The 14,152-nt window shown below is 39.2% G+C and overlaps 2 protein-coding genes across 3 annotated transcripts; both read right to left on the minus strand.

Annotated features, from left to right (window-relative positions):
* Positions 1-637: 637 nt before the first annotated feature.
* On the minus strand, positions 638-5,604 carry LOC112193777 (TATA-box-binding protein 2). 2 transcript variants are annotated; one of them, XM_024334002.2, is made up of 9 exons: positions 5,281-5,604; positions 4,646-4,733; positions 4,164-4,235; positions 2,930-2,980; positions 2,626-2,670; positions 2,459-2,551; positions 1,180-1,281; positions 1,006-1,079; positions 638-867 (listed from the first exon to the last, which is right to left on the minus strand). In XM_024334002.2, coding segments are annotated over exons 1-9 (606 nt in total). In that variant the 5' UTR covers positions 5,361-5,604; the 3' UTR covers positions 638-866. The 2 variants fall into 2 exon arrangements, with proteins under 2 accessions (XP_024189770.1, XP_024189771.1); XM_024334003.2 differs by lacking the exon at positions 2,626-2,670.
* A 5,858-nt stretch (positions 5,605-11,462) lies between these two features.
* Positions 11,463-12,561, minus strand: LOC112193424 (NADPH-dependent aldehyde reductase-like protein, chloroplastic). Its single transcript, XM_024333572.2, has one exon. The coding sequence runs from the start codon at positions 12,423-12,425 to the stop codon at positions 11,643-11,645; it is 783 nt and encodes a 260-aa protein (XP_024189340.1). The 5' UTR covers positions 12,426-12,561; the 3' UTR covers positions 11,463-11,642.
* Between the last annotated feature and the right edge of the window lie 1,591 nt (positions 12,562-14,152).

Raw genomic sequence — 14,152 nt, forward strand, 5'->3', positions numbered from 1 at the left:
TCCGTTACTAGTGCAAGTATGACTCTTGATCTACAAGAAGTAGCCCAAGAAATTGAGGTTAATCCGAACCCTAACCACCACAACATAAGCCGCATGCTAAGCCTATCCATGCTAACGACAGTGCCTAGACTAGCACCAATAACTCTTCCAACCCTCTCGGACTTTAAAGGGGAAATGCTTCAACTTGACCTAAAACCATTTAGGTTTGCAGCAGGACCAGAGCCAAGTTCGAAAGTACATCATACGGAGCTATGAGAAACCATCGGGGACTGTCGGGAAGGAACCCTTCATAAGCAGTAAGCGAGTAAAGCAAAGCATAAATCAAAATGGATATGGCTTTTTCATCTGAACACCATAAAGCCCCAAAGACCATGGTATCCTAAAGAACCTTCGCCTTGGACCAGTCGGCAAGACAGCAATCAACAATTGGTTCGGTAAATATCATTATGGTAATTAACTAAATAGCAAATCACTCGCGGCCAATAAATAGATCAACAATGGAGAAGTTGTATAACGCTGCAATTGGCATGCACATCTTTCTTTGCCATAATGTACCAATAAAATGAACAATTTCCACAACTTAATATGGATGTTCATGAATGCATCTTTTCTGTCAAAATTGGCAAAGTATATATCATTGAACGCTGAAAAGATTCCCCACTATCAAAATTGGAAGTTTTTATTTATAAAGTCCTCAAAGGATCAGACACCAATCAATTGTAGCTTATCTGCCATACTGACAACAAATCCTGTTATATTATGTATTCACAACTAAATCTACTGCCTTCAACACCATGCAAGAAAGAAGCAAAAATGTTGTAGCAGGCATTGCCCACAGCAGCCCTTGAGCTACGTTGAGATGTGCGTCTGCCACCAACAGAAGATACATGTAAGTATGATCTAACAGACGCAATATGGATATAAAATCAATAAAAAATAAGACAAAAGAAATGAGCAACGATTTGGGATTTTCAGGATGAGAAAAGAAAAAGGGGAGGCTCATACCATTGCTGGACCTTCCTGAACTCTGTAAGGACAGGATATATCAGCTCAAAAGCCTTGTACGTGTCGTCTCTCACCTACGACATTAAATTAGATAAATTAAGAAATGCCCCATCTGCTAAAGCAGGAGAAAAGATATGGAAGAAGAGGAAATGCACAAGAAAAGCATCAAATCACCTTTGCACCCGTTATAACAATTTTCCCCGACACAAATATGAGAAGAACAATCTTGGGCTGCTTCATGCGATATATTAGTCCAGGAAAAAGTTCTGGCTCATACTGCATAAACATAAGACAATGTAAGTGTTACTGTTCTTGCCAAAAGATGACTATGGAAAATACAACCAGCAAAATAATTCTCAAAGTGTTTATGCCGAGGAAGTATTGCACAAACAAGATTACATCTTTATTAATTAAACAAAAGCATCAAAACTACCAAATTACTTTCATATCCAAACCATATCATAATTCAACATAACTATACATCAAGTTTAAGAATTTGAACTTCAGGAATCAGTTTGTCCTTGTGAATGGAGGAATACTGGAAGCGCCTTTTAAATTTCACCTCAGACATCGAAAGGTGTGTTTCAAGACCACAGCCCAAACAAATTTGGTTTTAAGTTTCAGCATATATTGTACTTGGGATGTTGCATAATTAAATATGATCACGTTCAATCACTAATGAGCAGTGGGCTTTACCTTAACTGCAGTAGCGAAGAGTCATTTATGTCTAGGGTCATTTACTGGGTAAATACATAGCAAACTGATGATGTGGGATTTTTTTTTTTTTTAGAATGAGGAGTCATGAAATTACAGTATTTCCAGCAAACTTTTCCTTATCTAGATGAATGTGCGATGCAAACTAAGGTGTGATACATAAGATCTCTAGCAGTAATCCCCATAGTCCTACAGATAAGAAATATCTCTAGTCCTTTTCATTTTAAATTTCTCCTCTCATCTCATCCTTGGAGTTCTCTATTGGTCTTTACTTAATAACCATTTACAGCATCACAAATTGAAATTCCCACAAATCTCTTCTGAACCTCATCAAAATTATTATCTTCCTTTAACATAATGTACAATAAGTCCACACACACTGATTGAAATATAAACCAAAAACATGCACTTAAAATGGCAACCAATTACATACCGAAAAACACACTCACAATCAAGTATATACACCTAAAATGCATCAGGCCAACACACAAAATGGTTGATCTCATTAATTATACGCACATAAGATGCTAAATGGCAAAATACATAGATACTAATCTCCTATTATCAGAAAAAATGCCAATACTATCTAGGTAGACCCAAGGAGTAGAACATCATGAAATCATGAAAGAACCTAGACAAAGTTGTTAAACATAAAGGAAAAAAAAAAATGAAAAGAGCTCAACATCACATTTAAAAATTAGAAACACATGAGTATAAAAAAATCCCAGTTCTCACTTACACTTGAAAAGGCACCATGGGAGTATGCAAGACCTTCAAGTCTGATTGGGAATTTAACATCACATGAGGCAACAATGTTTTGAATCTTAAAATCCTGAAAATCATAAAAGCAAGTATTAAAAGAAAGTATGTGTATATATATATATATAGAGAGAGAGAGAGAGAGACCTTAAACTTAGCGGGAAAACCAAGCTTCTGGATAATTCGAGCATACTGGGAACAAAAAGTATTAAATCAGAGAAAATAACTCCAGAAGTATATCCCCGCAACCTGCTTAATATTAGTTCTTCTCTAAACAAAACAATAATTATGACAGGGAGAAGAAAGAATTATTTGGATCCACATGCCATAAGGCCAAAACAAGGCTTAAAGTTCACACAATCACACTACTATTGCCGCACAATGCAATTATGTCAAACACATGAAACCTCCCATATAAAGAACAACCAATACGTAAGCATGCAACTTCTACCTTCCTTGCTGCCAGCTTTGATTGCTGTTCACTTTTGGCACCTGTGCATACCTGAAGAGCAGAAATATTAGGAAATAAAGACATGATAAGCGCATACCTCAACTTTAAAAATATGAGCAGGGTGTCATATATCAAGGTCCAAGCATCCGAAAACAATGCAGTACTTTATGGATTGTGGTATAAGTCACAATTTGGAAGCCAAAGTTCTAAAAATGCCAGGTGCAAAACATGATTTTTAAACTGGTTAACAAACCACTTAGCACCCATGATTAAAGGTATTGCCAGTAAAACGTAGAGACTATCTTCATCCAAGTGGATATTCTACCTCTCCTTGAGTTTTATTTTTCATTCTTTTACAAATAAAATTTGAAGGTGATCCCTAAAATCACAAACCTAGCCTTCAATTCCCGAATGTTTCACATTTCCTCTTTGGTTTGTATTATTTCCTCTCTCTTCTACTTAAAAACCAACAGATGTTTTGTTTATTGAACACCATTTCAGATAATTCAAGTTCCATATCTGCTTCCAAATATCTGTTTAGCCCCCAAAACGATAGTCAAGCTTATTGCCCTCTCTCGTATACAATTAATAAGTTGAAATCGCTTGACTTTATTAAAATACCACTGTGTTGCGATTCCAAATATCTGCTCACCCTCAAAATAGTTGAAATTGCTCTCATGTACAATCAAATAGTTGAAATTGCTTCATTTTATAAAATAAAATATAAAAAAACACCAAGCTCCACCCCTCCTCCTCCTCTCCCCCAAACCAACCCCACGCACACGCACACTATATTCCTGAATCCTGGCTAGGCCACTACATACATATGATTTCAAAATCAGGCAAGTAACACAATGCCAATGGAAGTACACACACTAGCAATTCCCCATCAATAAAATAGAACTCCTACAAAAATCACACCATCTCAAAATTGATCTTGAGCATCAAAATTTGTGAATTTAAGATTCAGATTATGCATGCTCCACAGAACTCAAACTGGACATGAAATTTCACATGTTTGTGTGTGGGGGATTCCAAATATATATCCAAAAAGACATATTCATGTTTGAATTGCACCCAATAACTGATTTCAACCGATGATATATGAGTATGGTATGAAAAATTTCACAGTATTTCCAAAAATGTTACTAAAACAACAATTAAAAAGAAAATCAGGGATGAAATCATATAGTTTTCAGCAAGTAGGATATCAGAAACTTTTAGGAGAGCTCACCATCTTCCCAGAGGCAAAAATCAAAGCTGTAGTTTTTGGTTCCCTTATTCTCATTATGACAGCAGCAAAACGCTGCAAGGCCATCCAATGAAAAGAAGTAAGTATTAAATCCCATAAATAACTCGATCACCATAAGAATTAATGGTCTGCTAAGATAGATCCATGTGTTTGTTCCAGAATGCAAAGTGAATTAATTTATAAGATCTTCTGAACTTGCCAAATGCCTTTTCCATTCATTTAATAACTTAGTTTTCAGTTTCACAAAAAAAATTAGTTTTCAATTTTTTTTATGAGTGCTAGACTCAGCTACAAAGACTGACTTTACTTAATAAACAAAGACCAATACAAGCATCCCATCCTAGATAACCACAATATCAAGAGCCCTTGATAAATATCTTCTTAGAGTGCATTGGCACCACTAAAATACCAAAACAATGCTGACATGAACTATGCAGCAAGGTTTTTCCCAAACTCCTGCGTACCTTGGGATTGTATTCTGCATTTCGAGCTTGCAACGCAATTTGCTTAAGATCCAACTTGCAATCCAAATTAACTGTCGATACAATATTCCTACAAACACAATCAAGGGAGATGCAAGGACTAAGCTTCAGCATTCAGCATAATCAACAAGAATATATTGCTCAAAGTGAAAGAGAAATGAATACTTATAAAATCACTTTGAACGAGAAGAGAATGACAAATAAGCTGTTGTTGGCAGTTCCGTGTTTTATATACCCAAATAACTTGACATGACCGTGACTAGCCATATTTCCACATTACTAACAAAAATTATAATATCAGGGGCTAATGCGCACAATTCCTAAGTTGCAGATTGAGCACAACTCCGTTGTGATGTGATTTTCAGCAGCAAATTCCACCATTACATTTGGTATGAGAGCAAATTACAGGGTTGAAGCCCCACTTAAAAGTTATATATAAGAGTAGTAGTAAGGCTGGTGAGTAATTGCAAAAAAAAAAAAAAACAAGATATGCATCGATAGAGGGAGGAAACAACATAGCTCCATCACAATTCAAAGTAAAGCACAAATTTGAAGGTTTGTGTAAGGGAAGATCCGAGAAAGGAATGGGATCTTGTGAAAAAGAGAGAGAGACTTACTGAAGAGTGGGAACAATGCCAGATGGGTGCTTGGAAAGATCGACGGGTTGGCTCTCTTCCAATCCACCTTGTTCCCCCATTCCCAATTTCTGGTCTTTGATCAGATCCCTCGTCTCCAACCTCGGGATAATCTAGGGTTTCAAAATTAAACAAAACCGGACAAAAACGTTTCGTTTCGCTTCGTTTCGTTGGAATTGGAGGAGGGAAATTTTCAAATCAGAATTTTTTATATATGGGTTTGGCTCTGATGGAAGAAATTCCGATCTTTCGATTGCAGCTTTTGTTGGGGCTCTCAGAAGTATATATACCCAGGCAACGAGGACCCTTTTGTTTCTGCTTCCGGGTATATATAATTTCAAGGGTTGACCGACAGATAATTACGCACCCGGTTACCAGTTGCGGGTTACCGGATATTGCCGGTTGTGTTCATAAATACATTTACAGTTTTACACCCCCATTCAAAAAATTAAAATACATTTACACCCTTGCTCAAATCGTCTCTCACGATTACACAAAAATGTTCTCTCCCCAAACCTAAGAGCAAGTTCACCCGTTGGGTCACCGGGTCACCTACTATTCACTACTTTTTAGTGTATATTTTCATTCTCTGGGTCACGAAATACATTGTGCCCGTGACCCAGGGTACGAAATTAACTATGCAGGTCATAATGGTGACCCAAAACACTGTACAGGATGACCCAGGGCACAAAATACACTGTGCTCATGACCTAGAGGGTGAAAGTAACACTAAAAAGTAGTGAATAGTGGCTGACCTGGTGACCCAACGAGTGAACTTGCTCTAATCGATTATCATCATTGCTTGTGCTAAAACAGCTGCCTACTCAGCATATAATTGGGAGTGGTATAGAATACTCCTAGTTTATTAGGGACGGAACCAGAAAATTAAATTGAGGGGGGTTAAATTTTAGATTGTCAAATTCTACCTCAAGTTTTTTTTATTTCATGCTAAACACTTTTATGTCAGAAATATCAATCGACTTTGGAGACCTATATATCTCACCTCAAGAGAGCATAAGCCCTGAAATTTTGTGGGATTGTATTTCTCTATGTCTAGTGTTTTCCTTTAAAAGGATTTTTCATTTGGAATCGTAAAACTTATGGAATATTGATTGGAATACTGGAGAGTGAGAAAAAAAAAATTATTGTAGATTGATTTGGAAGGCTATAGTTCCTAAACCAACTGGAATATGGAGCTTAAAATTTGCGGGAACATAGACCTGAATGTCTCACATATGCCTGAGAAACAGTTTTTAATTTTGTGCCCTTTAACTTACACAATAGCCAACCAAGTACACCAATATCAGAATTAGCTTACAGCAAAATCTGCATAATTGAACGGTGAATTTGCAGGTCTATAGTTTTCTACTCAGATTTAATTGGAGTGTGAAATTTTATGGGAAGAAGGGGAAATGAGTCTAGTTTCTGTTCCAGGTGGTTTCATCCTTTTCAATCTTCTGGATTTGGATAAATAGCAATTTGAGTGATAGGTCTGAAGCAGTTTGTAGAACAGTTTATCAAATTTGACAAGCTACCATTTTCACTTAAGTGGAAATTGGGTGACCTACTTTATATGGATGGAAAGCTCTATGAGTGTACTTTCTAGTTTAAGTGGAATCACTCCATTCGGACTTTTTTTATCTCGGGTTGTGAGCATTTAAAAAAGGAATGGTCAATGCCGAAAATTTCTGATCTCATTATTTCTTGTCTAGTTTGAAATTCTTTTCAAAAAAACACTGGGGTGGGTTGCAGCACAACCTAGCCCCCCTCTAGTTTCGTGCCTGCCTAGTTAGAACAAAAGATAATAATGAGATGTTGTCCTTTGTCATTAGCGTAAAGCGGTTAAGTTAGAGCTTCTGAGCACAATTTGCCACTTCATGGACCTCTGATAGCTCGACTTCTTAACCTCTAAGCTAGTATGGCAGTGCTGTTGTTAAGGATTTTGAGAAGAGTGATGAAGATTACAAAATTACTCTAGGCATCACACCTCCACACCTCCAAAAATATATATTTTCCTCTGCATGTCAATAATAAGCTAGAATTTGGAATGACATTGTAACTTGTCATTTGGGGGTAAAAGGGTTAATTCTTCCAATGCTCTCATATTAATGTTCAATGCTAATTTGTCATTCTCTTCTATGATTCAGCTTAGTAAATCTTAATTGATAGGGTTTTGTAAAACAGATAGTATTTTTGAATTCAAGTGCACAATTAAGAAATAGGTTATTTACATGGTATACATCATATAATATCTAGTTCAGTGGGAGATTGTGAGATCATACCTATTGCATAGCAATAGATATGAACTAACTATTACATTATGTATGCATCAGTTAATGTAAATAAACTATTTTGAATTCAAATATAAATACATTAACCAATATATATAAGGGGTTTTGTCCATTTACCCCATTTCTAGGGATTTTTTTTCCACTTACCCCATTAAGTTTTTTTAATTCCCTCTTACCCAATACACTCTAAGGGAGTCTTCCCTAATACCCCATTAAGATTTTTTTTTTTTAATTTTTTTTAATACCATTTTACCCCTCACCCCTTTGTTACTTAAAGAGAGAGAGAGAGAGAGAGAAAATGGAAGAGAGAGAAACCATAGGAGACTTTGTCGGAGCCCGTCGCCGGCCGCCTGAATCCGGTTAACTTTCGTCGGATTCCGGTCACCGGCTGCGGCCTACCGGAATTTGCTGAAAATCTCACCGGAAAGTTTTTTTGTCCCCAATAGACGTCTATTGCCCCTAATAGACGTCTATTGCCCCTAATAGACGTCTATTGGGGGGCCAATAGACGACTATCAGCCATGTATTGCGCCCCAATAGGACTTTCAGTTGCCAGAATGGGAACTAATTTCCATAAATTTAGACAAATAAAATTTTGATTACAGAAAAAAATAAGGAGATTACATCAATTATTGCCCCCTAATAGCCGTCTATTGCCCCCCAATAAAACTTTCGATAGTCATAATGGGAACTAATCTTCCTAAAATTAGATAAATAAAACTTTGATTAAGCAAAAAAACGAGTAAATTACATCAATTCAAATGTCTATTGCTCCCCAATAGACATATATTGCCCCCCAATAGACGTCTATTGGGGGGCAATATATGTCTATTGGGGAGCAATAAAATATTATTTTTCCTGTTTTCTTTCCTTTCGGGCCTTCTGTTGCAAAACAGAAGTAGCACCATTTTGATTTGCCCCCAATACAACTTTTTTTTCTTTTTTTTTTCCCCTTTCCTTCTCGGATTTCTTCCCACAGTTTACAAAAGCGAGAAAGTGCTTTTTTGAAAAGCAAAAGTAAATAAGCAGTTTGGGGAAGAAGAGAGGAGAAAAAGAAAACAACCCCAAAACCAGTGGCCGGAGCAACAATCCCAGTCGCAAACTCCAAAATCCAACTCCACCACTCTTCTTCTTCTTCTTCCCGATGCAACAATCTCAATCACTGCTTCACTCAGTGTTATACACACATGTCAATCCACACAGCTCCGGTGAGCCACTGACTCACACAGCCAAGTCGAGCACGCAAATCGTGAAATCAAAACGCAGCGAATCGGAGGTCTACATCTCGATCTCAGATCGACTCTGGCGAAGGTGAGTGAATTGGAGCTAGGCCGGAAAAGCTCGTGCAGCGAATATGGTTGCAACAACGGAAGGCAAAGATGAGATCGGGGCCGAATGAGAATTGGCCAGTGTAGAAGCTCGATCTTGACCGCGAGGGCGAGGTGTTCGATTTGCAACACGGTGTTCGACAGATTCAGCGAGAAGATAGAGCTTGGGTGTCCTGAGCAATTGCTTGGGTGTGAAGAGCAGTCTGCTCTTCGTCGCGAATTGCCGGAGTTCGTCATGTCGTCTGCGATCGACGTTGTGCTGGAGGTGGATACCGGAGGGAGAGGGAGGGAGAGAGAAAGAGAGAGAGAGAGAGAGAGAGAGACCGGAGGTGGAGATCCAGGGGAGAGAGAGAGAGATGAAAGAGTGGCAGAAGCATGTAATTCTTTAATTAAGTTATGGGCAAAATAGTCATTTTTCCTAAAATTGGGTTAGTGGGAATGAAAAACTGTTGCTGGGGTAAGTGGGAAAAGTTTGGCTCATTTTGGTGCTTTTGGGCAAGGACCCTATATATAAACTTATTAAGTAATCGAATTTAGTTTATATATTAGAATATCTGTTAAAGAATTTGAAATTCAAATGTGTGGTTATCCAGACAAATCTATTAGGATAGGAAGTTATTTTGACAGTTCCTTGATGGAAGGAACTACCATGTAACTGCTGTGTTCAACAGCTTTATATATAGAATGGTATTTGTATTTGATCCCTACTAGAACATAAAACGGTCTCATTGAGTTTGTCCCATCAAACAATAAAGAGAGATACGGTGTGTATCTAGGAGAAGATCAGATAGATAACGGCAGCAGATCACCAAATGGATAACGACAGCAATCCACCAAGTTAGTTTTATGATTTTATTTCATAACATTGATTTAACATTTGAGATGGTATACTTGAGTTATAAGTTTATGTTTCATATTGAATCTAACACTTCAATATTAACGTAATGTTTTATATGAAATATTATAAGTTATGGACTTTTCCTAACTTAGGAGATTAAAAAGAAGAATTAAAGTGGTACTCCATCTCTTCAGACTTGTACTTTGAATTCATTTCTGATATTTAGTGTTGACACGATTTTAGGTTGTATAGATTGAAACAATTTATTGCATATTGACATGGAATGAAAATTCTGATTTGAGTATGAAGAAGTCGATCATTGTAGATAATTTTATTGGTTTTGTTTTTATTTTAAGTAGATTAGGAACCAAATTTCAAAACCCCCCATTTTATTATTTTATTTAATTGACCTTTTTGTGTAGGTGTACCCTACAATCCATGGACTGAACGATCTCTGCTTATCCTATACTGACAACTATATTTTACAGGGTTAAATTGTGAGACTATTTCAGCCGCATCATTGTGATTGACCATAAAACCATAATAGCACCGCCAGCAAATTCCCCTTCGACAACATTAGACCAAGCAGAGGCAACACGCCAACAACGAACTGCTACCAGCCCAGAGGACATCGTGGCGGGTCCAGTGACCTATCAACTGGGATGAAAAAGCCCAATCCAAACCGGCTTGGATCGGATCAGTTTCCGAGTCATATATCATTATTTTGAGTCAATCACCACATGCTCTTAAAATTGCAGTAAACGGTATACCTATATTAAACACAATACCATGTATTTCTTAATTAATTCACTGAGCAATTGTTTCCTTGTTGATCGAAGCTTCACTCAAGTCTTCTTCTTTATAATAATGCATCAGCTGGGCATATATTGCATACGTGATCGATCTGGTTTTGGATCATCTTCAATATTAGCATCGTCAAATCAAAGTCTGGGTACTAATTAAGCTGTAGATGGATTCATTAATGGAAGGAGTAACCTACAAGGTTGCAACCATTACGCCCTTGGCTGCTGGGTTCCTTACATTTGTTGCTGTGGAGTGCTTTGTTGATCAATTGGTTGCTCCAATCAAACCCACTGTTGGGCAGTACTTGGCCAAGTACCTTCTTGCCTGCAGTGGACCTGTGGTCACCAAATACCTTAACATCTACGTTGCTTACATTCTCAGCTACAAGACCAACATCGAGAATCTGTTGAAACAAGTAAAGAAGCTCAAGGCCGCAAGAGACATGGTGCGCCAAGCTGTCGAAGACGCCAAACAGAGGGGGCAGGTGGCAGTCAGAGCTGAAGTCGAGAAATGGCTGACCAGCGTGGACAGGCTCACCGAAGAGGTGACCAAATTCTTCGAGTACAAAGGTGATGCCAATGACGGCTGGTTTCGTTGGTTGTATGGCTTGTTGATGTCGCGATACCAATTGAGCAAGAAGGCAAGCAAGATGATAGAGCATCTTGTTCAACTCCAAGCTGATGGAGCCTTTCTAATTAATTAGTTCTAGTATGTGTTTTTTGTTTGGGCTTGTTTCTTCAGCATGTGTTTTGTTTTAACTGAATGGTGTTTATGAAATAATTTGCGCACGGATTGATTGAAGATGTGATCAATGACAGTGTGAAAAATGAGTCCAGATTGATGTTCTTAAATGGAAGTTGAGAATTGCCAAGCTCTCAGCAAGCTAGCTAGGACCAAAACTGATGATGAATCTGTAAGTTGGAGTAGTCTAGACATGTACATCAGGATATATAGGTGCTCCTTTCAGATTGCAGAAAAGCAAGTGATGGAGAATTAATAGGCATATTTTTGAATCCATCAAACCAGTTTGATTGGAACAAGATATAATAATACAACAGATGGAATTGGAACCAGAAATATATATCAGATGACAAATCCACCATTAACCCTAATGACCTGACCGTTGATCCACTCCCCTGCATCGCCGGCTAAAAATCCGACAACCTGGGACACATCGTGGGGCTGACCAAGGCGGCCAAGAGGGCAAGCATCCTTGATCCTGTTGATGGTCTCCTCACTTTTACCGGCGAAGAAGAGGTCGGTGGCAACAGGGCCGGGAGCAACACAGTTGGCAGTGATGCCGGTGCCCTTGAGCTCCTTGGCGACAATTTTGGTCATGGTCTCCACGGCCGCCTTGGAGGCAGTATAGGCGGCGTATCCCGGCATCAGTCCCCCAACAAGGGAGGTGGTAATCATGATAATTCTTCCGCCGGCGCCGCGTGGGAGTCTGTTGGCGGCCTCTCTGCAAGCCAAGAAGGCCCCTTTGGTGTTGACATTGAATATGTTATCCCAATCCTGGACACAGGTGTCGGCCAGAGACGGGTACTTGGGATCCAAGACGCCGGCGCAGTTGACCAGGATGTGGACCTGGGCACCCAATTCTTGCTCAGCTTTGTCGAAGAGGAGCTTCATCTGATCTGGATCTGAAACATCTGCTTTTACCGCAATGGCCGCCAACTGTGAGCTCTTGTTGTTGTTGTTGTTGAGGTGAGAGGCCAATTCGTCTGCCTGATTGGAACTGGAAGCGTAGTTGATGACAAGTCTTGCGCCCAGGGAGTGGAGGTGGACAGCAATTTCACGGCCGATGCCACGAGAACCGCCGGTGACAATTGCCACCCGCCCATTCAGATTCTGAGCAGCCATCATCCACGACTCAACCTCGATCTACAGATACTCATGGATGATTATTATCTAGCTGGTTACTCGAGACATGCGTCACCGCTTACATAGCCCATCACACATTACTTTTGGTCCTCTTCATCACCCACGACGACTTATTACACCAAATAATTTATTGTTTTTTTTTTTAAAGGCACCAAATAGCATTTTATCACTTGGAGGTTTGGTCCTGGCCTCCTGGCATCCTCATTAATCCAAACTGCAATATGTCTCATGTTAGATTAAGAATTGCCTTTGGTCTCTTGGGGCCAAGTGCAAACTGCAATACGTGGCTTCTTCAATTGTTGTCGGAATTTTGTGATCAAAGACTGGGCCATGGGCCTTGGGTCTCGGGCCTAAGCACTTGAGCATATTTATTTAGGTTTTTGTCCATTTACACTATTTTTAGGGGTTTTTTTTTCTCACTTACCCCTTTAAGTTTTTTTAATTCTCTCTTACACAAACACTCTAAAGAGGTATTCCTTAATACCTCATTAAGGTTTTTTTTTAATACCATTTTACCCTCACCCCATTGTTACTTAGCGAGAGAGAGAGAGAATGGAAGAGATAGAAACCATAGGAGACTTCGCGCGGAGCCGGTCACCGGCTGCCGGATTCCGGTCATCGGTCGCCGCTCACCGGACTTTTCTGAAAACCTCGCTGGAGGTCCCCAAAGAGGTCATCCAAGATCTCATAGGTCGCCGGAAAAGTTTATTACCCCCAAATAGACGTCTATTGCCCCCGAATAGATGGGCAATAAATCTCTATTGCCCTCCAATAGACGTCTATTGGGGGGAAATAGAATGAAACCTTGCCGGAAGTCTCTAAAGAGGTTGTTGTAGATCTCATATGAGGTCGGAGAGATTTATTGCCCCCTGAATAAACCTGTATTGCCCCCAATAGACGTCTATTGCCCCCTAATACCCCTTTATTTCTTAAAATTAGACAAATAAAATTTTGATTAAAGAAAAAAAATAAGAAGATTACATCAATTCAAAATGTCTACTGCCCCCCAATAGACGTCTATCGCCCCCCAATAATTTTTTTTCTTTGTTCTTTCCTTATGGGCCTTCCGCCCCCACTTTACCAAAAAAAAAAAATTAATAAATTAAATTCTGCACTCATTTTACAAAAAAAAAAAAAAAAAAAACGATTTGGGCACCCAAGTCAAAAGCCGGATGCGTTTCTCGCCGGTGTTCGGAGCTCTGACTCCAAAGTAGTTGCATCAGGTCGAGCTGGTCCAAAGTAGATCATTCAATCAATCACAACCTTAGAGATGAAGACGCCGGTCATGCCGAAGATGACGACGACGAAGTCAGTGTTGGAAAACAACGGGGAAGAAGGCCGACGGAGGGATTAGTGCGGGGAAGAAGGTTCGGATCGGACTCGGTGCTTTTGTAATTAAGATCCTCGTCGTCGTCATTGACGACGTCCTTGCACAGAGAGAGAGAGAGAGAGAGAGAGAGAGAGAGAGAGATAAATCCTCGTCGTCGGCATTGGGGTCCTCCTCCTTGTAGAGAGAGAGATGGATCCTCGAGTCGTCGTCGACGTCCTTGCAGAGAAAGTGTGAGCCCCGGAAAAATATGTCGAGCCTAGCGGAGATCGTACGAGAAATTATTCAACGATCTCAATAAAGGTCAAGATGCTCGAGAAAATTTTCAGAAATTTTCATAAAGTGAAATCCTCGATGTAAGGATTGGATAATAAAGTGCACG

This window comes from Rosa chinensis, chromosome 3, assembly GCF_002994745.2.
Source record: "Rosa chinensis cultivar Old Blush chromosome 3, RchiOBHm-V2, whole genome shotgun sequence".
Lineage (NCBI taxonomy): Eukaryota > Viridiplantae > Streptophyta > Magnoliopsida > Rosales > Rosaceae > Rosa > Rosa chinensis.

What these genes read in the sequence shown, in the direction of transcription:
- LOC112193777 (XM_024334002.2), bottom strand. Translation starts at nt 5,360, where the DNA reads ATGGGGGAACAAGGTGGATTGGAAGAGAGCCAACCCGTCGATCTTTCC. An exon ending in GGCATTGTTCCCACTCTTCA is followed by an intron (nt 4,734 to 5,280) that starts GTAAGTCTCTCT and finishes TTGTGTTTGTAG; the next exon opens with GAATATTGTATCGACAGTTA. An exon ending in GTTTTCCCGCTAAGTTTAAG is followed by an intron (nt 2,552 to 2,625) that starts GTCTCTCTCTCT and finishes TATGATTTTCAG; the next exon opens with GATTTTAAGATTCAAAACAT.
- LOC112193424 (XM_024333572.2), bottom strand. Translation starts at nt 12,425, where the DNA reads ATGATGGCTGCTCAGAATCTGAATGGGCGGGTGGCAATTGTCACCGGC.